Below are 26115 nucleotides of genomic sequence, written 5' to 3'. Positions count from 1 at the left end.
ATGTCTCTCACCCGCAAACAGGCACGCGCGCGCGCGCACGTGCACACACACACACACACACACACGCACACAAATATTCCAGACATACAAATGAAGACATTAGAAAATTACCGTTATTTTTAAAAAGCTCCTGGATTCGGATGAGTCAGTTTGAAGAGCTCAAAACATTTCATTTCAATCCTCAAGAATCAGAAAGGGGGAGGGGCGTAAAGTAAAGTACAGATGCAATGCCTTATTAATATTCAGACACACTATAATCTCCTTTTCATTGATCCACAGGTTCTTTTATAAACTGCTGCTCCATTCGCAGCCGCAGACGTGATGTTGAAGTCTTTTAACTGCAGCGGTTTTCGCTCGGCTTTGGCCGGTTGTCAATTGACTGCAGCTGGAAAAGGATTAGCCATTTTTGCTGGCACCCTGTCTTTCTAAGCGCTCACGGTCGGTCGGTACCCATCTCCCTGAAAGAGCCTGGGGAGGGTGGGGGAGGGGGCAGCAATCACTCTGGGCACTTGCTGGGACTTGCCTCGGTCTACTAGCAGACCATCAAACACTCTAGATTCCCGGAGCGGAGGGAAAGGGCCGCGTACGGGGGCCAGGGAGGCGACTCTCCTTTCCCTGCAGGTTGTGGCAGTGTTACTCTAGGGTCGCTCCCTACCAGGAAGTCACAAGGGACCTCCCTGTCTTGTGCCACATGCAAAGGAATAAACAGGGGCTGCTTTCCTACATTAACAGCCCGGTCCGTTCGAACAGCCTATGAATGAATAGGAAATGTGCTGGCTTTTCCTGGGGCATAGGTCTTGAAACACTTTAGACCTGAAGAGTTCGGGACTAGACGTTAAGGGGACGAGCACGGGCTGCGAGAACACGCAACGTTGCTCGGCCCCTCCAGAATAGGCACCTGGAGCTCTTCAAGGCCGCCCGGAGGGCTCGGGCAAGGCTTGCTTGGGGCTTGCACTGCGCGTGGGGCCCGGGGAGGCGGATGTGCGCAACATCCATGTGCAAATATGTTCACCGCCATCCGCAGCTACATCCATGAGCTCCCCTCGTGCACTGGTCGTGCGCACTCCCCGAATACACCGCCCCACCCGCGGCCGCGGCCGCCAGGCCCTCCTGGCTTCAGGAGCCTGACCCTGGCCTCCGAAGAATTGGTGGCTTCATTTAGCTTTGGGGGCGCGGGGGCAGTGGTGGCATTTAAAGATTTAGAAAAAGCAGAAAATAAGCGACCCCCTCGCCTCCCCCCAGCCTCCGCCGCCGCTGCGTCCCACTTGGCCGCACGACGCGCAAGGATATCATAGGCGCCTCACAGCGCCGTTCGGCGGGTGCGCGGTGCCAGCCCGGGGCTGGCAAGCCTGGCGCTAGGATGGCGGGCTCGAAGGCGGCTGCTCAAAGGCTACTCCTCTGCCACTTATCAAAGCGCTCTCACCGCGAAGCTAGGTCTCCGAGAGAGCTAATCTATTGGGTAGAAATTTTGTGACTATGCATTGGTGGAGGGAAAAGCACATCTGGCACATTAACCCTATAGGAGCTGCGGCACACATCCCTTGGCGGGAGTCCCTCAGCTTTTCAGCACCCATCTCTGTTCCCACCGCAACGGTTTTCCACGCAGCTCCCCCTTCTTCTCCTCAGGCTTCTTTTGGCACATCCATTTTTTTCAATGTCCTAGCAACTTCAGTCAGAGTCTCTTAATGAAGTAACCCCGGTCCATTAGTGGCCCCGCTGCAACTCCATCCTGGTCCCCCACAAGCCCCCCGCCCTCCCCCCACTCGGGCTTGTTTATTTCCACGATCCGGAAGAGGGAAATACCTTAAAGGAAAAAGAATGTTAGCATCAGTGGAAACCCCGCTCCTAGGGGACCACACGACTGCTGTTGCTAGTATGTTTTCGCATTTGCTGATGCAAACAGGGGAACCTCTCGATTCCCTGCCCATTACCTGCGGCTGGGGACTGGGAACTTTCCGCGGCACAGTCCCCAGCTAGCACCTCGGGACCTGCCGGGCTGTTCTCGCTCTCACACTCACACTCACCCGGGTCGCCTAGGCGCCGGCTCGGCCCCGCCCCGCCTGCCTGCTGCCTGACGCTCCTGTTTGACAACCACCTTGCCCAATCAACAGTGGCGCGGTGGGTGGTGCTCGTTACCGATTGGTTGGCAGAACGAGGGCGCTGCGCAAAAACAGAGTAGCGGAGCGCTCAGAGCTCAGAAACTGCTAGCGGAGATCACAGGCTCTGAGGCTGAAGCAAGTGGAGGGAAGCGGAGACTAGAAAGGAAAGACAGATAAGAGGAAAGAGGCTTGTGAAGGAAAGCAACAGAAAAGAAACTGCTTATCACACTAGCAGAGAGCAAATGACGGTGGAGATGAGGACAGAGAAAGACAAGACCATGAAAGCCAAAAAATACAAATAAAGAGAAAGAGGAAAAATGCCAAGAAGGACGTCCATCCGACGATACGAAGAGAATGAAAGTTTTATACTGCAGAGCCGTTCGGCGCTTTTCCGGCACAACATTCTCTCGCTGTTTTTAAGCCCTTTTGCGTTTGCCAGCCGTTGACATTAAGAGGCATGTTCAACGGTGCCAACAGCAGCTCCTCTTCCTGCTCCTATTCCTCTTCATCTTCTTCCTCCTCCTCCTCCCATCAGCAAGAAGACAAACCGAGGACAGTCTTGAAATATCGAAATTTCCTCCTTGGGATTTGCCAGCGCCGCGTTGCGCCAAGATTGTCGGAATAAAGGACGCTGACTATTGTATTATTATTTTATTAATTGGTCAGTGGGAAGATTACAGATGAGGAAAGGGGACGCCTGTCACCCTTCCTGCGCTAAGATTGAAAAATGAGGCTGAATTGGGGGAAACCCTAAAATGAAGCTAAAGGAATAAGATTTTTAAAAACAGAAAGCCACAGAAGCCCACCTAGTAGCGCACTTTTTAAGGGGGTATTGTTTTTGGCTTTTTTTTTTTTTTTGAGGTTTTTTTTTCCCTGTGGCGGTGGGGGAGGTGACTGGGTGGCTGACTGGCTGCGGGAAACTGCTTTCTTTCCCTTTGGAGATGATTGTGCTATTATTCTTTGCCTTGCTCTGGATGGTGGAGGGAGTCTTTTCCCAGCTTCACTATACTGTCCAGGAGGAGCAGGAACATGGCACTTTCGTGGGGAATATCGCTGAAGATCTGGGCTTGGACATTACAAAACTTTCCGCTCGCAGGTTTCAAACAGTGCCCAACTCACGGACCCCTTACTTGGACCTCAATCTGGAAACCGGGGTGCTGTACGTGAATGAGAAGATCGACCGCGAGCAAATCTGTAAGCAGAGCCCCTCCTGCGTCCTGCACCTAGAGGTCTTCCTGGAGAACCCCCTGGAGCTGTTCCGAGTGGAGATCGAGGTCTTAGACATCAACGACAACCCCCCCTCCTTTCCGGAGCCGGACTTGACGGTGGAGATCTCTGAGAGCGCCACGCCGGGCACCCGCTTCCCCTTGGAGAGCGCATTCGACCCAGACGTGGGCACTAACTCGCTCCGCGACTACGAGATCACCCCCAACAGCTACTTCTCCCTGGACGTGCAGACCCAGGGGGATGGCAACCGATTTGCGGAGCTCGTGTTGGAGAAGCCCTTGGACCGTGAGCAGCAAGCGGTGCACCGCTACGTGCTGACCGCGGTGGACGGGGGAGGAGGGGGAGGAGGAGAAGGAGCCGGCGGCGGCGGTGGGGGAGGGGGCCTGCCCCCCCAGCAGCAGCGCACCGGCACGGCCCTCCTCACCATCCGAGTGCTGGACTCCAACGACAACGTGCCCGCCTTCGACCAGCCCGTCTACACTGTGTCCCTCCCCGAAAATTCGCCCCCGGGAACGCTAGTGATCCAACTCAACGCCACGGACCCAGACGAGGGCCAAAACGGCGAGGTGGTGTACTCCTTCAGCAGCCACATCTCGCCCCGGGCGCGGGAGCTCTTCGGACTGTCCCCGCGCACCGGCCGGCTGGAGGTGAGCGGCGAGCTGGACTACGAGGAGAGCCCGGTGTACCAAGTGTACGTGCAAGCCAAGGACCTGGGCCCGAACGCCGTGCCCGCGCACTGCAAGGTGCTGGTGAGGGTCCTCGATGCGAACGACAACGCGCCCGAGATCAGCTTCAGCACCGTGAAGGAGGCGGTGAGCGAGGGCGCCGCGCCCGGCACCGTGGTGGCCCTGTTCAGCGTGACCGACCGCGACTCCGAGGAGAATGGGCAGGTGCAGTGTGAGCTGCTGGGGGACGTGCCGTTCCGCCTCAAGTCTTCCTTCAAAAACTACTACACCATCGTGACCGAGGCCCCCCTGGACCGAGAGACGGGGGACTCCTACACCCTGACCGTAGTGGCCCGGGACCGCGGCGAGCCAGCTCTCTCCACCAGCAAGTCAATTCAGGTGCAAGTGTCAGATGTGAACGACAACGCGCCGCGCTTCAGCCAGCCGGTCTACGACGTGTATGTGACCGAGAATAACGTTCCGGGCGCCTACATTTATGCGGTGAGCGCCACCGACCGCGACGAGGGCGCCAACGCCCAGCTAGCCTACTCCATCCTCGAGTGCCAGATCCAGGGCATGAGCGTCTTCACCTACGTGTCCATCAACTCTGAGAACGGCTACTTGTACGCCCTGCGCTCCTTCGATTATGAGCAGCTCAAGGACTTCAGCTTTCAGGTGGAAGCCAGGGACGCCGGCAGCCCCCAGGCGCTGGCGGGCAATGCCACGGTCAACATCCTCATCGTGGACCAGAACGACAATGCTCCTACCATAGTGGCGCCCCTGCCGGGGCGCAACGGGACTCCGGCGCGGGAGGTGCTGCCCCGCTCTGCAGAGCCCGGGTACCTTCTCACTCGCGTGGCCGCGGTGGACGCAGATGACGGCGAGAACGCCCGGCTCACCTACAGCATAGTGCGAGGCAACGAAATGAACCTCTTCCGTATGGACTGGCGCACCGGGGAGCTCCGCACGGCTCGCCGGGTGCCGGCCAAGCGCGACCCCCAGCGGCCTTACGAGCTGGTGATCGAAGTGCGCGACCACGGACAGCCGCCCCTGTCCTCCACAGCCTCACTGGTAGTACAGCTAGTGGATGGCGCGGTGGAACCCCAGGGAGGGGGCGGGGGCGGAGGTGGGGGGTCAGGGGAGCATCAGCGCCCCAGCCGCTCAGGTGGTGGGGAGACCTCACTGGACCTCACTCTCATCCTCATCATCGCCCTGGGCTCCGTTTCCTTCATCTTTCTGCTGGCCATGATAGTGCTGGCCGTGCGTTGCCAAAAAGAGAAGAAGCTCAACATCTACACGTGTCTGGCCAGCGATTGCTGCCTCTGCTGCTGCTGCTGCGGCGGCGGGGGCTCCACCTGCTGTGGCCGCCAAGCCCGGGCTCGCAAAAAGAAACTCAGCAAGTCTGACATTATGCTGGTCCAAAGCTCCAACGTACCCAGCAACCCAGCCCAGGTGCCTGTAGAGGAGTCCGGGGGCTTTGGCTCTCACCACCACAACCAGAATTACTGCTACCAGGTCTGCTTGACCCCAGAGTCCGCCAAGACCGACCTGATGTTCCTTAAGCCCTGCAGCCCCTCTCGGAGCACGGACACTGAGCACAACCCCTGCGGGGCTATCGTCACTGGCTACACCGACCAGCAGCCCGACATCATCTCCAATGGAAGCATTTTGTCCAACGAGGTAAGGCTGAAGCGAAAGGACCACCATCTCTCATCTCCTCCATCTGAGAGCCTCCTCTAGCCCGGCCCTTGTATCTCTGGTGCACTGTGTATTTATTTTTAGAATATTAACTTATTTGTACCTTGTGGGGCAGGGGGCGGCGGGGGGGCGGGAAATCACCCTCTCCCACTCCTTCAAGTGTAACCTAACCTTGTGTTGTTTCTATTCTTCCGCGCTCCCCGCCTCCACATTTATCTTCATCCCCACCCCACCCCCCACCCCCTCCCCCCTCTCCTTGGTGCTTGGCCACCTTGGATCTCTCTCCTTTCTTTGAATATCCAAATCTCCCCTGGGTCCTTTCCCTTCTCAGAAAGCTTGGCATGAAGTGGGGAGAGCGAGAGGGCGGGCGAGTGCGGAGGAGGGACTTTTAGCACTGGCAAAGATTTTACCCCTTTGGTCTGTCCCAGGCATTAATAAAATTGATTCTATTTTGCGTTGTTTATCGATGCTTTCAGTCGCGTGTAAAAGTAAGCTGTAGACTGTTTAACTTTGCGCAGTTGTCTGAATGCGAATGCATGTCTAAGTGAATGAGTTATCAGATCCTTGTCCTGCAGAAAAGCCTTCAGTTCTGCTCTGGACAGCATTTACAGGCTCTCTTGAAGCTGAACGCCCACACAGTGTGAATTTGAATGAAGTTGCTTTGGCACAAACCCCTGTAAGAGTAAACTAACAAAAGGCTTCAACAATTGTTGTCTTAAATATATCTTTTATCCAAATAATCGCCTTCTTGCCACTGTTTTTTGATAAATCTCTGCTGCTGGCTTTCTTCATCCAATAATTTGGCTTGTCAATTCCGATCTCTAAAAGGTGGAGAAGTGGCAACGTTGGAGGAGGGTGGAGAATAAAATTGATTTATGTAAAAAATAAATTGGGTTTAGAAGAGGTATGTGGGTGATGGAGGGAGGAGGAGAATGCAGAGGGCTTTTGGAGGGGAAAGAATTGGGTGAAAATTATGAACTCTTCTTGGTAGGTTATCTTATTTATTTGAGTATCAGACATTATCGACTCATGAATATTTGTACAGCTCATTTGTATCTTAAACATCTTTTGAAAATAAACAACAAAATAATTCCATGAAATATCCAAACTTTTATTTTCTTATTGAGCGTGCTGTTTTCCTTGTGTTAATCAGTGTACACTTAAACACGTTTTTAGGATATTAAGACTGCACACTATTACTAGGGTGACTCTATTAGAGACAATAGTTGAGGAGGGTTATAAGACCCTTTGTATTCTCTTCTTCAAAAGCACACACACCTACACAGACACACACACATACCTAAAGTCACCCTTTAGGTCTTCAATTTAAAAATGTTGTTGTTGTTGTTTTTCCTTTCCAACTGGGTAAAAAAAATCAACTTTCTTTGCAAGTGTTTACATATCTTCCTCACCCAGCAACCGTTGGAAACTTGTAAGGATAAACACAATTACTTAAGCTAGTTATCATATCTAATCTCAAGAACAGACTTGGTTAAACTCTCCCTATTCAAATACTCTTGATTTATTTATTTTCTTTCCTAGACTAAACACCAGCGAGCAGAGCTCAGCTATCTAGTTGACAGACCTCGGCGAGTTAACAGGTATGAACATTTTTGGTAGTTTGTAGTATGGACATTTTCCTTCCTAGTAAAAGCGCAAAGCAGGTACATTATCAGATATTCAAAACGAAACACATTCTGATAAGGGCAGGCTCTCACTTTTGGTCATGTTAATTTTACTTGATAACACATTAAAATATATGGTGCACCTCATTTATTTACAATTCACTAAAATATTGAAATATTTTGTCAGTTTACACCCCTTCACTGCCTCTACTAGTCTTCCTTACTCTTCTAGATGTATGCTCACATCTGTGTTTTATGATAATGATATTAACATAAACCTAGACCCACTCATAGAATAATTCCCAAGCATTATACGCAGTCAGTATTAAAAGTGACTGTTAGTGCTCAATTCTGAAAAGTTTGGTTTAGGTTATAAAAACCAGCTTTAAGCAGAAATAAAGCCAACCAGGAGGTCTATGCATGCAGCACTATCTGTGACCATGTGGTGGCAGAAGAACGTTTTCTGTGTTTCCTCTATTTTTATTCTAATATTCCCATTTTTGTACTTCTAGTTCTGCATTCCAGGAAGCTGACATAGTAAGCTCTAAAGACAGTGGTCATGGAGACAGTGAGCAGGGTGATAGTGATCATGATGCTACCAACCGAGGCCAGTCAGCTGGTAAGTGTGGGTGTGATCAAAAGGCAACCGAAATGCTGTTAACTGTGTTAAGAATAAGAGAAGGAATCTTACAAGAATAATGTTCTAGGTAATGTTCTGGGAGCATGACAGCGAGATGGTAACTTCCAATGCAGACACATTTCCAAGAGCATTTGTAAAAATTAACTGATCAACTTTCTTTTGTTGGAGAGATGAAGATAGACATCACTGTGTTAGAGGATGGAAAGTCTTTTCTTGATGCAGGGCCCTTTAAGGGAGTCCACTGCTAAAAGAGAGCCACGGAACATTCACCTGTTCCAACCCCGAGTTAGTCAATTAAGGTATTATTAGCCTTGTTTAAGGATGAGGTAACTGAAGATGAATAAAATTGATTGACCTGTACAAGGTCACAAGAGCATAAATTCAAATCTCTTGCCTTCCAGAGCATTCCATTTTGCATTCCAACGGTATTGAATAGAATGTGAGAAGGGATGGCAATTAAAAGTCAAAAATAGGTTGAAAGCTGTATTTCTAATTTTGGATTCTTGGTTTTCAGGTTAATAAGCAAGCATATGATCATATGTAATTTCTGAAAGGTTCTCGATTTCCTCATATTTTCACAAAGGTCTGTTTATTACCTGGTAAAAGTTGAACTCGTGTGCCTCAAGGTGCAGTGTGATATTGAAGTTTTGCATTAGCTGATTTTACTTTTAAATGTATTTCATTTTACCAAATCCTTTTCTATATTATTTTGCCTTTACATTTTATTTTATCCTTATAATTCTGATCCTACAATGAAACATTTAAAGGAAATAAAATGCATACCTTGTTTTTCATATTTACTTATTCTATTTAGTTTTGTATTTATCTGACACATAATGACCTGGAAAAGCAAGTAAGCTTTTGGTAACTTCTAAGCATATCCATCCCTGCGCAGTCTTTGGGCTAAACTTAGCTTCCTTTGGTTAATGGTTTGACTATAGTGATAGTTCCTTCTTTTTCAAGGTAGCCTTGGTCCTCGAGAGCACCCATTCCTTAACACACCCAGGGCATGTCTGAATGGTGCTGAGGCAGTGTGTCAAAGGGCAGTGTATGCCCCATGGTCTCCTGGCAGCAGTGGTGGCTGTAAGCCTCTCACTTGGCTAATGTGTGCGGTGTCTGCGGCTACCCTGAGCCTTGGGAAACCCAGGCAGGAGGAAGAGAAAAAAAAGGTTGTTCAAGGGTCTCTTTATATTGCTGCAAGTCATTAATATGCAGACCTAATGAGACTTGAGAACTGCCAAGAATCCCCGGAGGTCTCTGCCCCTTGCGGGCCTTCACGCTAAGTGAACAGAGCATCTATTTAGTGTCTGAGAACCTGACAACAAACCAGACCTTGCCAGAAGTTTATATTTGAGTACAAAGTCCCTTTCATTTTTGGCCTATATATGGCATATGATTTATTGTTATCTTTTAAAAGCTGTACATTTTGAATTGCTCATTATTCTTCCTTTCCCCCTGAAATTCTAATTTCTCACACAGCCTTTCAACTTTAAAACAAAATGCTTAATACATATATCCTTGACCACTCCCCTTCCCTTTGCTTTTCTGTAGCACTACAATCTCAGAGAACATTTCAATTAGTTTTGTCTCCTAGACATAATGAATCGTAATACCCTAACCAAATGAATATAAATAAATAAACATTAGCAAAAGGGACTAAATTTGAAAGATATGTGGGAATAAATTCTACTCAAGGGTCTCCCCATACCTACTTTCTTTTCCCAGCACTCAAATTACTTCTCTAATGATGTTTCCTTCAAGCTATGGGAGATGTCAAAGCATTTCAAAGAAACAAAATGGTAGAATGTGTCTTTCTGGAAAACATTATAAAAGGACAGTTTGTATTTTTTATTTATAACATTTTTTTAAAAATCAACCTTGACTATCTTTAAATTCTCAAACCTCTAAAAGTATTACAGAATTGCCAATCCATTTATGCATTTAATTAGCAGTTACAGAGTAGCCACACATACTGAGTCCAATAATAGCTGTTTGAGGATTGTAATAATACACTTATATTTAGAAGTAATTGCACTTTTGTGTGCTGAATTGCAATCAAATTTAGTATGTCTAATTTTATTGTAAAAGGACTTCTGAAATGTTTTACTTTTCAGTAAAAACCCTAAATATACAGAATTAAAGTACATTTACTTAATGATTTTTTTCAGTCTATACTGCTGTTTTGTACTATCAACACACACCCGGTAGCTAGAATAATTACATAAAGGATTACCCATTTTGAATAAAATGGTACATAAATCTAGTTTACTTCTTTGTAAGGTCAGGTACTAAGGATTTTCCAAATAAACATATTTGGGAAATATTACTGAAAACATTTGTTTTCAAGTGGGGGGGATTATAGTAATTAGCAGACTTCACTTAGCTAGATATTAGGTAGTGGGGAATTAACAGCCTATCAAGGTGGAGAGTAATGAACATTAGAAACATATTGTTATTTTTCTGAATACTATCTTGCCTTCAACCTACTACCCATGCTACATTGTAAACATGTAGACTATTTGGCTAGTGTTTCCCCTGTTTTAAACTTCCTAACATTCTGTTTCACTTGCTTCCTCTTTTTGAGCATCACTTGTATCCATTTATTTAGATATGCCTTCAATTTGTTCATCAATGAATAGTTTTATTTTTATTCCACGCCCCTCCCCTTGCTGTCCTCCTTTTTAAGCCATTTGAAGTCACCGGTTCTGCTCTAAGAGAAGGGCTTTAAACATGGAGCCAGCAGCAGAGAGAATTACATAAACGTTGTCAGTTTTCCACTTCACCTGGCTCCGTGTGTAAAATTCTTCGGCTTGATCACTGCTCTTTGGAAGTTTATTTTTATACACTATTGATATATTGGTTAAATATGGCAGAAGTCCAAGGAGATGTGCTGTATACAAGCATAAATTATCACAAGAGGAAAAATTGATTCATCAGAGCTAAAGTTTGCTAAGAAAGTAAGAGTGGACTTTAAATTAAAATGTCCCCAATTTTGTTTATTTTGTGGGAATTCAGAATTTTGAAGTTACATCATTGAATTGTACATTTTCTTTTCTAAATATAAACCATTACTGAATGTAAACATAATTGCACTTTCTTAAACATTTTCAATATTTATGGAGATATATCAAAGTAATTCTATGTACTACGAAGAAATGTTTCTTTCCGTTTGTTAAGTATGTACAATGTGAAGATTAATGAGCTTACTTATGAATTTATTTTCTATACATTGATATTTTAATGATGAAAAATGAAAGCTCTAATAAACGATTCAATTATTATTATTTTACTCAATCTAATTTAACTGACATTTTGCTAATTTCTATCCATACACATTTTTCTTTCAGTTAACAGAGAATTTAATTCCTAAATGTGTTTAGTTATGAACTCATTAGTATGGCATTTATATGTCTTATATATGGTTAATATATAGCTATAAATTCAATGACAAAATGAGAGGAATTACCACCATTCTCAAATTAGTAGATAAAGCATATTCAAGCCATTGCACTAGTACCATAGAAAATCCTTGGTTTGAGCATAAAATATAAACTTCCCTTTCCCTACCTTGATTAAAAAAATTTGATACGGCTTCTGAGTTTACATGTAAAATGACACCAGCCAAACTCACTGCCAATACGTATATTCCAACTTGTAGAAATGAAATAGGACAGGGTAGAAGTGCCACTTTGGCATTCTGATGCTATAAATCTTTACAGAAGCCAAAAGCCTCATCTTTCTTCCATGCAGCCGCTGTTGGATTCAAACTGCTGACCTTGCCATCAGCAGCCCAATCCTCAACCCACTCCACCACCAGCACTCTGAAAGTTACACTAGTGTTTGAAAAAGCTTCAACGAGTTTCTAAGAATATCTGAATTACAATTTTATCATGTGGAGAGATTTATAATTGGGGGAAGATTTATAAATTTATAATCTGGCAAAACATTGAGGGAAAGTGGAGAAAAATGTAAGAATTTGAGAAATGCCAGGGAGAAAATATTGACTTTTTTACATGTTTTGATTCTTTTATTAGTGAATAATCTTGATATTTTTACACAAAAGTATTTTCTTAAGCATTATGACAATTTTTGTGGTTACAAATATACCTCTCAGTAGTCTACTGTTAAGGAGTTAAAGGGAAAATGGTATGTCTTCAAAGCATAAAGATTGATAATTTCCTTAAATTTATTTGATCATGTTTCATGAACTGTAGTGGCATCAGAAAAAACACACTTAACTCAGTGTGGCATTCATTGGAAAGAGCACAGATGGATTACGATCCTAATAGTTTGAAAGAACTCCTTGTTCATATTGTCTCTGACTCTAAGGGGCAAACTTCTTGCTAGCTGAAATATGTATTTTAAAATTTGTCTAAATATATATTTGCATTACAGGAGTGTATCATGTCAGTTGTCATTCCTTGAAAATCAGAGTATTTCTTAAAACAAAACCAAAAAAGTTATGGAAAGAGATTGCAAGCTATACATACACAATATATATATACACACATATACATATATACACGCTGAAGCATTTCTTAGAACGTGCTAACCGTTCAGAAGTGAGGTTTGGATTTTATTTTTCTAGTTCTGTGAAAAGAGCACAAGTTAAAATTATTTTCTCTTGGACCTTCAATTTGAGCGATTTAAACACAGCATGAGCAATAGGGAAAGTACTGTATTATCTGACGTCTCTGGGCATCATGTAGTCACTCGTGTATCTCAACCAGACAGATTTCTGCTTGCAGTCAGTGTCAGGCTTACCATACAGCTCTCCTTTAACTTAAATCTTACCTAAATCGACCTCACTATAAAACGATGGACTAGAGCCCCACTGGCAACAAATTAGCCAGTACAATCACCTGTATTGGCCACACATGCAGCTCTGAAATTATTGGGTTTTGAGCCGTTTGTTGCACTGAAATAGGCTGCATAAGAACTGTAGGCACCTGTTCTGACTTACCCACAGACTGGACTGGAATGTTTTGTTTTTGTTTGTTGCTTAGGAAAAAAACTACTTCACTCTTTACTTAGATTAAAGACACACTTAGAAACAGATTTTTGTTTAAACCCAGGGACTGCCTATATTTGCTAAGTAAGGTAATATGCGTAATAGAATATGTCATAGGTGATAAAAGAGAAAAACATTTTTAGTAGTGCCTATGATGAAGAGGTAATGGGATAAATGGTTGATTTTCAACTACAAGAAAGACTTCATAACCAGTTTTCTGTTAACTTATTAGAAAATTGTTGATTTAATATCTATGTTACATTTTCTAACATTTTCTGATTTTCTGATATTTCCTCATGAGAAATAGGTGCATTTTTTAAAATTTCAAAAAGGCTCACGCACAGTTTAAGCCATCTTACTTATGATTCTTCTTTTATAAAACCCACCAAATCCACTGCTGTCAATGCTACATAGATTTTCCTAGATTATAAATACTAAACTGTATATTATTACTATAGTAATTCCATTTTTAAAAAAAATTGTAAGTGCATTAAGAATATTATTTACAAGTTTGGTTCTTTTAAATTCTTTTTCTTATGTCAATTTATACTCTGTTCTTCCAGAGAGAAAATTTAACATATTTCTCATTTTTGTTGGTATGTACATTATATATACATACACACACATATATTTGAATACACATATATGAACAAAGATGTGTATAGTCCTAGAGATTCTCAAAGAACTTCATTACCAATTTTAAGGCGATTTCAACTCACTTCTAGTAATTAGTGGCGGCAGAAAGTCATCAGAGGGAGATAAGGAAACGCGGACACATGAGTAGAAACGACCTAGAAAAACAAGTGGAACAGCATCGTAATATTAATGTTCAGATGAAAGTTTATTAATCATTTTCCTTTGTGTGAGATTATCATATTAAATTAAAACAGAATTTGGGTTTAGTACAAATATGATGTGCGAGATTGTATATGATCTTGTGTCATTGTTTAAAGTATCATAAAATCTTTAAGGAAAATTATATTAATTCCAAAATTTGAACTCATATCCATCTTCAGCAGGGCCAAATATTACATTTTATTTGAAATCCATAATTTAAATTAAAGTGTAAAACAAGTTTCATAAAATATCTCAAATAAAGTCCATTTTATTTATAAACAATCGCTTCGGCCCAGCATCAGACTCTAAATAGGGAGCATTTATAGTGTCATGTGTTCAAATGACAGTCTCTCTGGTTCTCCATCTCCCTATCAAGACACACAATAAATGCGTGTCAGGCACACGCTCTGTTCTATGTATCATGATGTGAATGTAGGATAAATGACTGAGCTTCTCTCTGTCTAGTGAAACACTTGCATGTTTTACGTCCTATTTACAGTCTGATTCCTTAATCCCAGTTTCAGGTCACGTTTATATTCCTAAACAGTTCACTGATCAGTACTTTCTTTCCAGGCTTACACATGGCAATTATCAATAGATATTCTAATCCAAGTCAGACTTGGCATTATACATACTTTAATTTTTGAGTCATTATAAACAAAGATTAATAAATTATAGAAAGATGAATCATTAAAAATATATTTAATTAACTGTTCTTAACTCCAAATTATGCTCATTATCTAGACTGTTCACAATATTAAAATGTATTTTCTTTATTTTTCATATATAGACACTGACAAACATACACACATAAATCAAAGAATGACAGAATAGGAATTTGAAAACCAAGCCTTTTTCAAGAGCTCATGTCATCATATTTGAAGATGAAATATCAATTGCTCTTATCAAATAAGGCTTATTCTGTTTGTTAAAAAGAAGAAAAGAAATTCTTAGGTTTCCAGAATAGCCTTACTCTAAGGTCTTCTTCTGTACTGACTAACCACCTTCAGATTGTTCTTTCTCTAAATCGCATTCAACAAATATTACTGCATCCTGAAAAAAAGAAAAACATTAAAATTGTTCTTTCATCGATGAATGTGCTTGCTTTTCTGCATAGTCCTAAATGTAAAAATGAACATCAGGTCGTACTTTGTAGGGTTTGGTAATTGCAATGCCATATTTACAAAACTGAATTAGGTTTTTTAAGTTGCAAACAGATAGCATTTAGTAGTCTTGTCAATCTAAGCAAGACAATATATTCGGAGTTGTCATTTGTAATCTTGGTAGTAGCGGATTAGTAAGCAAGCATTTCTGTGTTGACTGTGACAAGTGTTTCCCAATATAATACAAGTAATAAGGTATTTATCAATAGTATCTGCATCTGATTCACGTGACCCTTGGTTTCCTTGGTTTCACTAATTACAGCCATTTGTTCTGGGCTTATCTACAGTGGTAAATCATAAGTGGTTTGTAGTGATAGGGAGCACCAGAGAGTCATGGAGAAAGCCTTTTAAGAGGTCATTTCCTAAGATTCTAGAAAAGCATGCTGTTTTCTACTCATCAATCTTATTCATTCTTGCTGTTCACTTTTTCACTCAGGTCTATGGCACTTTGCTGTTAACAGATTTTCACTTTGTTGCACATCCCGTTTCATAATCTAAATATTGTTACAGTGCTGGACATATTTTTGACTCTGGGAAAGAGAAACACGGTTGATTTGTCATGAGAGATGACGGTTTAAGAAGGTCTTACCTTGAATTATTTTTCCTCTATGTCTGAATTCAGCAAGATATTTTAAGAAATATCCATCATGGATTCTTAGTTACTTAAATAATAGACCTCAAAAATTTATTTTCAAAACTGTGCATCGTTTCAAAGCATTACCTTTCTGGCAGGAAAGTTAGCCTTGTCCTTTGCAGATCCTATTCAAAGTAACAAACAAAATAATAGGCAAATGTTTTGTTTCTATGCGTTCAAATTAAAACACTTTCCCTCATCACCCTGTTTGGGTGACCTGTTGTGGCATGGTGGTTAGGTATTGAGTTGCTATCTGTAAGGTGAGCACCTTGAAGCCATCAGCCGCTCTGCTCCCCACAGTGGTTCAGTCTCGGAAACCCGTAGGGGCAGTTGTTCCAGTCCTAGAGGGCCGCGACGCACCCCAACTGACTCGATGGCGCTGCGGGTGGTCTTTACCCTTTCACCTCCAAGGGGCTGGCCGTGCTCTGGAAGCGTACAGCTGTAGTCTCCTTTTGTTGCCCTCCCAGGTATGGATCTCTTCTCCAACTGTACGGAGGAATGTAAGGCCCTGGGCCACTCCGACCGCTGCTGGATGCCTTCTTTTGTCCCTTCCGACGGACGCCAGGCTGCTGATTACCGCAGCAATCTGCATGTTCCCGGCATGGACTCGGTTCCAGACACCGAGGTGTTCGAACCGCCCGAAGCCCAGCCTGGCGCAGAGCGATCCTTCTCCACCTTTGGCAAAGAGAAGGCCCTTCACAGCGCTCTGGAGAGGAAGGATCTGGACGGACTGCTGTCTAATACACGAGCGCCTTACAAACCACCCTATTTGAGTAAGTATGACACACAATCTTTCATTACAGTGTTCCCTTTGAGGAAATGCAGCTCAACAGTCCGTTCTGCTAAGGAAAGATGGGAGTTCGGGTTGTTTTCATAAACACCAGATACAATGACTCAGATACAGGCAGCATATATGAATGGAAGAAAGGATTTGTTTAACAGCAAGGCAGGTTCCTCCTGTGCTAGGTTCGTACTGTTAGAACCATTAGAACATAACGATTGTTTTACTAAGGAAATATTTTTCATGGCCTTATTTTACTTAAACTTTGCCCACTTGCTTGCTTGCTTTGGTTGTGGTTGCGGGGAAGGGTTAATATTAGGGCAGAGGACCATCTCTTCACAAGCTACGTGAGAAATCATTATGCTTATTGATGTCAGCATTCTTGTCTCATCGTGCTTTTACTGTAGTGATTAATACTTTAGGATAAATTCAGAAAACAATCTGATAGCACTTTGACCATTTAAAATGAGTAATACGCAGATTTCCAAATGACTGGTTTTAACTCGAAGATCTACAATATAGAAGCACATTAGTACAGGGATTTCTTTCATATATTGAAAAAAAACCCAAAACGATCCTAACATAGAAAAGAGCCCTCATAGCGCAGTTATCCAAAACTCAGTTGCGCAGATAGCTGTCTTTTGGAAATTACTGGTGAGTCCATGGAGGAGAAATGTGGCAACTTCCTTCTGTGAACAGTACAGCCCTGGACACACTATTCTGTCTTACAGGCTTGCTATGAGTTAGAATGGACTCAAAGCCAAAGGGTTCTTTCTCCAGTTGCTGAGTGGTGCAAAGGGTTAACGTTCTCCGCTGTTAAGCACCAGCTTGGAGGACGACGTCATCTTAGAAGTGACTTGAAAGGAAGACTTGATGATCTGCTTCCAAAACTTAGCCATTGCAAACCGTATGGAACACAATTTTACCCTAACGCATGCAGCATTGCCACCAGGCAAAATTCACTCGATGACAATGGGAACATAGACACATCGATAATTGTTCTCAGTTCTGTCACTATTGCCAATACCTTCTTTTTGGTGTGTTATCTTATACAACCGCTGTGAACAATAAAAATGCTTTGAGGTTCCATAGTATATTTCTTTGAGGACTCTTGATAAAGGAAGTATTCCATTTATGTTCTACGATGTAGGAATCTTGCTTTTAGTTAATAAATAGCCATTGAGATTTCAGTGTTGTGGATAAGACCCATAAAATAATAATACTAAAATTCAACCTGTAGCAATGCAAACAAATGATGACTTTAATGTTATACGGTGAATCCACTGGACATGCTTTTCTTACTGTCATCTGATAGCTTTAAAAAGTCCCAGGGCCGCAGGATGATCTATTTTAACTCTTCACTGCCTTTATGACTCCGAAAGTGAGAGGAAAGAGGCAAACGATGTTTAAAGAAAAGCACTAAAATAATATATATCTTAATTAGTATGTCTACACAAGAGGACCTTAAAAAGATTGTGGGAACATGGAATGGGAAGATAATGGAAAATTTTCTTCAGTTTTTCAAAGGCTTCTCATGATATGAAAGCTATCAATTGAATGCATTTAGACCATGACAGATAGTATGAACTTAAGAACCCTAGAATTGTTTTTTCCTAGATATCATTGATTTTTTTTGCTTTAATATTTAATGTCATAAACTAAGGGAGAGCACAACTGCTTAAGGAAAATAAATATGTAAATATCTAACATTAACAATTAAGATTTAGTTTAGATCCTAAATTTTTAACATTTAGCAGACAAAGTCATACTCCTCTGTGATTTTAAATCACCTAAATTTTCATTTTCTTAATAACTTGGGACTATGATGTGGTTTGGACCCTCAGATTGCATTCTAGGTGTTTGAATTTTATTTATCAGCCAAAATAGCATGAGCATTGTCTAAGGATTATTTTACTTAACCTAAGAATATTATTACTGAACTACATTACCAAAATTTAGAGGGGAAAAAACGATATTTGATTCTGAGTAATTTAAATTTGTACTTCCGAATAAGTGCACATATTTACTATTTAACAGCAACATCTATTGTAAAGTATTAAACAGAAATCAAGTCACACTTATTCTGTACTACTGTTGGTGAAGTTACACTTATAGAGAACTGAAATTATATCAGGTAAATGTCTTACCTTCATTGATTAACTTTTCTTTTTAATTTTAGCACTCATGGTAAATAATATTTTAATCTTGAAATTATCAATGCATATATTTAATACAAGTGTCTCACCTCCGTAAGAAATGAGTGTTTCCACTTAGAAATCTGATTTTAAAAATTATGAAAGTTATTTACAATTATGTGTTGCTAGAAGTCAATGAAAAATCTGTTATGTTACCTAGAAAAAATAGATTTGTTTGCATATTATTCTGGTATACGCTTAGGATAATTAAATTTTTAACAGCATTTTTTAAAATGTTGGCCCATTTTAGCCCACTCACAGGGATTAACAATTGGAATTTGAGATGAAGGATGACCTGAATGGAAAATTAGCTTTAAAATAACTATGCTGTTGTTTTCCTTTACACTTTCTTGGTATTTTATATAACTGTAATCATGTCTGAATCCATTTCTTGTTCCTTCTAGTATTTAATGTCATCTCAAATTCACAATTATCTTTAAAATTTAAGCTTGGCTATGTCTTAATAAACTAAGAATTTTATGGTTGAGCTTATTCTGCAAACTATTAATTTCAAATATTCTTGACTACTGTATCCCTAAATTCAGGTGAGAGTTGTTAATACCTATATCATTTAACATCATCTTGAAAAGCCTGTCCCTTATGTAATTAAAGAAGCTAAAAATTGACACTAATTACCTGCTTTTAATCAAAATGTTTAAATAATTATTGAGGGAGTGATTTTTTTGGCTGAATATGCACCTAGTTTTATAATGACCATAAGGTACATTTTGATGTTCAGCAAAGTAGCTGTACATTCAGTTATATATTTAAAGCTGTAAAAATGCCTAATGAGGCTGCCATTGTCATTTATAAAGTAATAACAGGGAAGTGGTGATATGCTTATAATACAAATAAGTCCATTGCTTATCCCCAAAACTTTTCCTTTCTATAGGACTGAGTGCTAGAATTTAAATTAAAAACCTAAGAAACCAACTTTTACATAAAATTAGGAACACTTACACTCTTTTAAAAGTATATTTTATGTTTTTAGAAGAACACCAATACAGTCTTATTGTTTTCTTTCATATATGTATGAAAATACCATTTCCTTTGTCAGGAGAAACACATCTATCAATATTTGATTAGTTAATCATAAGCAATTCCTAAACATTTGGCTTTTCTGTTCACTTTTGCTTTAATGCCCTTTGCTGATATTCTGATATTCAATAAAGGGGTACTCTACAAGAAGGAAGAAAAATTTAAATATATAGAATGAGGACATATATTAAGAACATGATACGTAGATTTATCTTTAACTTAATATCATTGCATTAAGATGTTATAGAACTTTAGCTGTTTGAAAATCAGAATAGCAAAATACTAAAGATCATTGAAAGTGATTCAGTGAAAGTGAATTATTTGTCACACTTTAAAAATGGTAAAATGCAGCAAGAAAATATAATCTTTGGGATTTTAAAATATCATTGCTTGTTATAACAAAGATTTCTAAATATAGTTTAAAATTGTAAACTTTCAGATGACAATAAATTATATATAAGAATTCTGGAATTCTCAACAAAAATAATTGAATTTCAAGAGTGTAATTGAAAAAGGCTATAATGCAGAAAAGCTTTAGTGGTTATAATACTCTTTAATAATTCATTTACTTAGGATTTTGTCCATAAGTTTTTGATGTCATCCCTAAAATAGACCATCCCCTTTATTAACCTAGAGGGTGCTCAGTTCCCAAACAGTTGCACTAACAAAATACTAAGGGATTATTATTATTTGGAATATTATTGATAGCTTGTCAATAGACAGAACCATTCCCTAAAAATTGAAGACAATTTTAAGATAGCCGGTGAAATTTTATCTAAAATACCTGTCTGAAAAGCCTTTGATTATTTTTGTTTACAATGATGCCATAAGAAATTATATTGAATAAAGTAAAAGCAACTATATTGACATAAAGATATTTAAATTTCTAAACCCATGGATATTTTTTCTAAGTAAAGAGAAAAACTTACTGGAAAATATTGAGTTCCATTCCAGCTTGCAAATAATATAATATTTAGACTAAAAGTCCGGGTGTGCAATCCCGTTTGTCATTTTATCTCACCTATAGTATAACAAAAATATATATGCTACAACTTTATATTCAAAATATTGGTGAGAATTTACTTAGGATTGCTTTCAATTATCATTATTTTGGGAGAATTCTTCTACGCATCCACAATTTTACTACAAGATCTCCTGGGTGCTGCAAACAGCTAAAGGTTGGACCACAGGCCAAAAGGTTGGCTGTTTGTAGCCACCCAGAGTGCTTTATCAGCGAGTTCTGGGGATTTTTACCTAGTGATCAGTCTTGAAAACCTTAGGGAGCAGTTCTGTGCAAACAGGGAATCAACATAAATTGGACTCAGTTCTAAAGGTAAAAACATTATTTCTGCAAAACACATTCTATAAACGTCTTGTGATTTTGTATGATATGAATTGAAAAACCGAGTCTTCAACAGCATCCCTTCCAGTCTCTTCATTATCTCAGAATGCCCTTGGTGAGTTATTAACTCCACAATGTGGTGAGAGCTAGCCAAAATCAAATATAAAAAAGGAGTTTTCTTATTGGTATGCATTACCCTCAGGCCCCTTGTATTATTTAAAGAAATGCTGGTAACATAATGGAGAAGCAATCTCCTGCTAACCAAAAGATAAGTGATTGGAAACTACCAGCCAGCAATGTAAGAGAAAGGTGAGGCAGTCTGGTTTTGTTAAGCTTAAAGCCTTAGACACCCTACTGGGCCATTGTGTTCTGTGCCACATTGTCTGAATGGACTCAACACCAATGGGCATAAGGTACCACAGTTGTAATATTTACTATAATATTTGTACATTTCTTTAATATCATAAATGTAGCAATGAAGCATCACCTTTTAAAATATTTTTAAAACTACAACTAAATGGGTGTGTGTGTGTGTGTGTGTGTGTATTTTAAGACCTTTTAAACATTTCTTAGATACTGGTCCAAGCATCACACACAAACAGGAACTTCAAAAAAAGTTCATGAAAAATATAGAATTGAAAGATAAAGGAATTTTTCCCTGTAATTTTAGGAAACGTCTTGTAAACACACATACACATATATTTCCTTTTCTAATTTCCATTCACTTTTTCTCCAACTTGAACACATCTTTGTAGTCTAATCTCGTAGTTAACCCCTGTGCCAAATCTTTCACCTTATAATCACACCAATTAAGCTATTTTTCCATGAAATTCCTTGTTTAGAAATTGAGCTCAAATCTCTCATAAACAACATAGTTCACTCACCTTAAGTAGGAGACAAATGACAGAAATAGAATAGGATGTAGAAAGAGAACAGCCATCATTCACTGCATTTCTGTCAATCTTGTCTCAGAGCCACCCTGGACCAGAGGAGAATTGGCCCTGTGGGTTTTTGAGATGAGAACTCTATTGAAGGAGAAAACTTCATCTTTCTCCTTCATGGTAGCTGGTGGCTTTGAACTGCTGACATTGTGGTTCACAGCCTACCGTGTAATCAGTATGCACCACCAGCGCTCAGTTCACGTTTTCTATATCTTGACTATTAAAATGGAATGTTTTTTGTGTGTGATTTTCAGAATGTTAAGCATTCCACAATTCATATCATTGTTCTTGGTAACTCTTGCAGCTGTTGACTGGAATCTCCCTGTTGTGTTAGATAAGTGAGATGATATCCTGTGTCTTTATTTATTGGTTAATTACCTATCACAACCAGGATGATTTAAAGGGAAAGCTACAAAAATCCTTCTGAAGACTAAATATGAAACAGAACCGTTCTTTTACGTCTGCATTTCTGGCAGATCTGTAGATAGAATTTGCTTGTTATTCAGACACCGGTGCTTTTCTGTGGCTTACATTTTTTAGTCTAAAATTTGTATCTTTTACTGCATACCAACTAGTTAATAGCCAAGAAGGTTTTTATCCCCTTTATTGAAGGGGAGTTTCGTGTTTTCTTTCAATCAATATAGCTATTAACTGTATAATTCTCTTTAATTTAAGAAGTCACTGTAATATGTTACCAAATTAAATGGACTTTATTTTGATTGCTAGACCTGTGGTTACCCAAACTTTCCCATCCTATTAAAACACAAAATTTATACATTCATTATTAAAGACTGTTGTGGCAAGCAGTTTTTCATCATTTATTAACATTGTTAAAATCTGCTTTTGCTCTGTTTTGTTTTCTCCTCCCCCTCCCCCCACCCATACAATTACTGTCTTGAAATACCTGGACTTATTCTCCATTTATAGCATATTATATATGCTAAATACTTACATGATAAAAACTAAAAGAATGTGTGTCTTTAAAATATTCAGAATGTTTGTAATGCTATCACATACATTTTTTAACGAAAACATCTGCACACATATAATTGTTAAAATTGTCAGGCAAACTTTCTTCTTCTATTCTAATTTTAACGTATTTTGTTATTATTGGCTGTTGTCAAGTCAATTTTGACTCATGTGAGACAGAATAGAACTGCCCCATACAGGTTTCTTGGCTGTAATCACTGTAGACATCCTTACTGAGAGCTAGTGAGTTGATTGGAACCACAGACCTTTTGGTTGGCAACAAGCTGAGGCTTAAAACTGCACAGGAATCGTGCACTTTTAAAGCTTTAAACTATTTCTGTCATCCACAGTTTACACCATCCTTTAATGCGAAGATTTTAAACTCTTCTAAAAGATAGAAGCTAGAATGATCTGTAAAAATGATTGAGGTTTCCAGTGCTTTGGAATTTTAAACATACTTTACTTGTTCTCGGGACTTATTTCATGTTCTTTGTAAGTGCTGATTTTGCTTCTATATTGTAACTTCCATGGCATTTTAATTACTCCCTTTCTTACCCTGTCTGTAAAACCATCGTTCTGTTTCATATTTATTTACAAGCACCTTCCACACTTTAGCTCTCATCTCCCCCATTTTTATAACGCTGATAGGTGCATATTTCCGGTTCTATCACTTTTTTTTCTTTTGTAATTCCAATGTAGGAGTTATTTCTTGGCACAATCTTAATTGCTTCTGTGTATTCACAGCTATGTGGTTACAAAAGTGTGCATTTTTGAGTATGAGAAGAAGACGTTATTGATAAAATGATTAAATATTTCACAATACTTTTGCTTATTAATCTACTATTCACAGCAGATTATTTCATGCATATGTTGTATCTCATTGAGTTAGAACTTAGCATATTAATATTCTTTATAAACCTCATTTTGTATTACAGATCATTTCCATCATCTTTCTTATTTTGTACATTGGAAGTAAATTCATATAAGCACTTTGTCCATCATACGAGCTTAACAAAAGAAGATAACCAATTAAAATGTAAATAGAATTATTCAATGCAAAGGACTGTCTACTTGGGAAAATTTTTCTTGCCTAAACAAATGGAAGATTTCATAGGTCAAAATTTAAATGCATTAGTCTACAGAACAATTGTAATTTAGTCTAGAATACACAAATACTATTGCCTTTTAATATCATTAAATACTATTTAATACTCAACGTGCCAGACTTTTTTTGGGTGACTGCGTCTTCTGAAATCTTTGTGGTAGGAATTAGATGGCATTATTTAGATAATTGAGTTTGGAAATGGTTTCAGAATATGAGGTTCATTGTTCAAAATTAGGTAATACTTATAAATGATGAAAAACACAACCTAATATTATGTTAGTGTAATTAATCAATTTAACACTTTCCTAAGTTTTCCAAAATCCTTGCATTTTTATTTTTAGGTACTGTAAAACTCTAATCACTGAGAAACTTGACTTATTTGGGGGTGGAGTGACCAAGGGAAATTTGAACATATCATACATCAAAATGTAATTACAAACCAAAGAAACAGAATTAGGAACAAATTGAAGCTAGAATGTTTTAGAAAATAGGTTACACTTTTTTGTTGTGGTGCTTTTTTCTGATTCTATGGCGGATTCCTTATAAAACATCGTACGTGTATCTTATATAGTCAATAATAAGCCACATATCTATTTTTTCTCGGCATACATTTCTTTAAACCATAAGGATTGAAGAGGTCATATTTGAACTTTATCTGATAAAGTTTCTGTATAGTACAGTGTTAATCTAAATGTGCAATGTTATTGAATCAATAAGTTCAGCAAGTGAATATAAATATATTTTCTATGTTCTATTTCATGGTGCAGTTGCATGGGTACACTTGGACAACATATATCCCATGCTAACTTTAATTAGCTTATGTTAATCAGTGAGCACCAGAGAAAGAATGGACCGAGTGTGTTAAAGGCAAGAGGAAATTTATTTAACTAATGGCTTTATCAGAAGCGACTCAGTGGCACCTAACAGGAGAAGCAGAGAAGTAACAACAGAGGCTTCACCATTATTAGAAGCTGTTCACATGACATTGTTCTACTTGCTGGAAACAATCAAATTTGGGATGCTTATGTTTCTTTTAAAGATTTTTGTCATTTTAAATTTTTTAAGATTTTCACTTTTTCTTATAAGACATTCAAAATTAGAAAAAGTAACCATGGCAATATGAAAAATAGGTGTCAGATGTGTATGTGGAAGACATTTTTATTTCTTATTAAAATGTTGTAAGTATTACAGTTACTTTCTTCTTTAAATGTTGACACAGTAAGCAGAGATGCAAACAGTACGTCTCGTCAACTAGCATGTACTTTACAAGTAAGTAGTAAGAGTCTCAAATGTTCTGAGGCTCGTGTAAGTGCTAACGACTATATTTGGACTAAGAATTGATAGTTAATACTTTATTTGGAAGCAGGTTTTGTGTTTTTGTCAAAATTCTCAATGTGTCTTTAAACAGGTAAAATCATAGAAATAATGCAAAAGTAAAATTGATAACAATCCATATTTTCTGAATTATGTTTTAAATTATCTTTAATAAAGACGTATGAGTGGAGGTCACTCTTATCCGATGTAACCTGGCATGACCTTTAATCACTTAAAGAGCAGCACGTTGTGTATCATAGACTATTCCTAGCGAACAACGGGAACGTTAGACCAAGGTGATTTCAGAGAGTCATCTTAATGAGAGAGTGAAAAATCCTGCAATGGTGGATGTAAAATAAAATGTTTCACGTGCCGATTTGACTGAAATCATGGTAGAAATAAGTATATATTTTTAAAAGGAAAATTTGGTATTTTGACAGTTGCTGTGGATTTTATGACTCAGGATGCATAAGAGGCATCTTTAAATTGCATTAATTTTTTATTATTTTTCCCATTAAAAATCTGATGTCAGAAACAATCCTTTTTTATTAATTTAGATTTATTTTTATAGAATTACATATGAGACACTAGCGTCAGAAACAATGCCAGTACTAGCTATAGATTTCTGTTTGATTTCCCTGAATATTTTGTCCTATAAACAATTCTAACAAAAATCATTATTTTACTGAACTTAAAGGCTTCCTCAAAATTACATTTTAAAAGTTTTATAGAGGACAATTTCAGGATTATATAAAATTAATCTGCAGCTGCTAATCATAGACAGATGCTAATCATAGATAGATGCTGATCTTTTATATAATTATACCGAAT

General features: G+C 39.5%; 1 protein-coding gene across 1 annotated transcript in view; it reads left to right on the top strand.

The window, feature by feature from the left end:
- Positions 1-2217: 2217 nt before the first annotated feature.
- The window catches only part of PCDH10 (protocadherin 10), a 46616-nt gene continuing 22718 nt past the window's right edge, over positions 2218-26115 (top strand). The window contains exons 1-4 of the mRNA XM_075544817.1: positions 2218-5671; positions 7232-7290; positions 7827-7933; positions 16067-16372. Coding sequence (XP_075400932.1) covers positions 3041-5671; positions 7232-7290; positions 7827-7933; positions 16067-16372 — 3103 coding nt within the window. The 5' untranslated portion in view covers positions 2218-3040. The remainder of the gene's footprint in view (positions 5672-7231; positions 7291-7826; positions 7934-16066; positions 16373-26115) is intronic.

The sequence above is a fragment of the Tenrec ecaudatus genome, chromosome 3 (assembly GCF_050624435.1).
Source record: "Tenrec ecaudatus isolate mTenEca1 chromosome 3, mTenEca1.hap1, whole genome shotgun sequence".
In the NCBI taxonomy this organism is placed as follows: Eukaryota; Metazoa; Chordata; class Mammalia; order Afrosoricida; family Tenrecidae; genus Tenrec; species Tenrec ecaudatus.
This window is presented reverse-complemented; position numbering and strand designations above follow the sequence as displayed.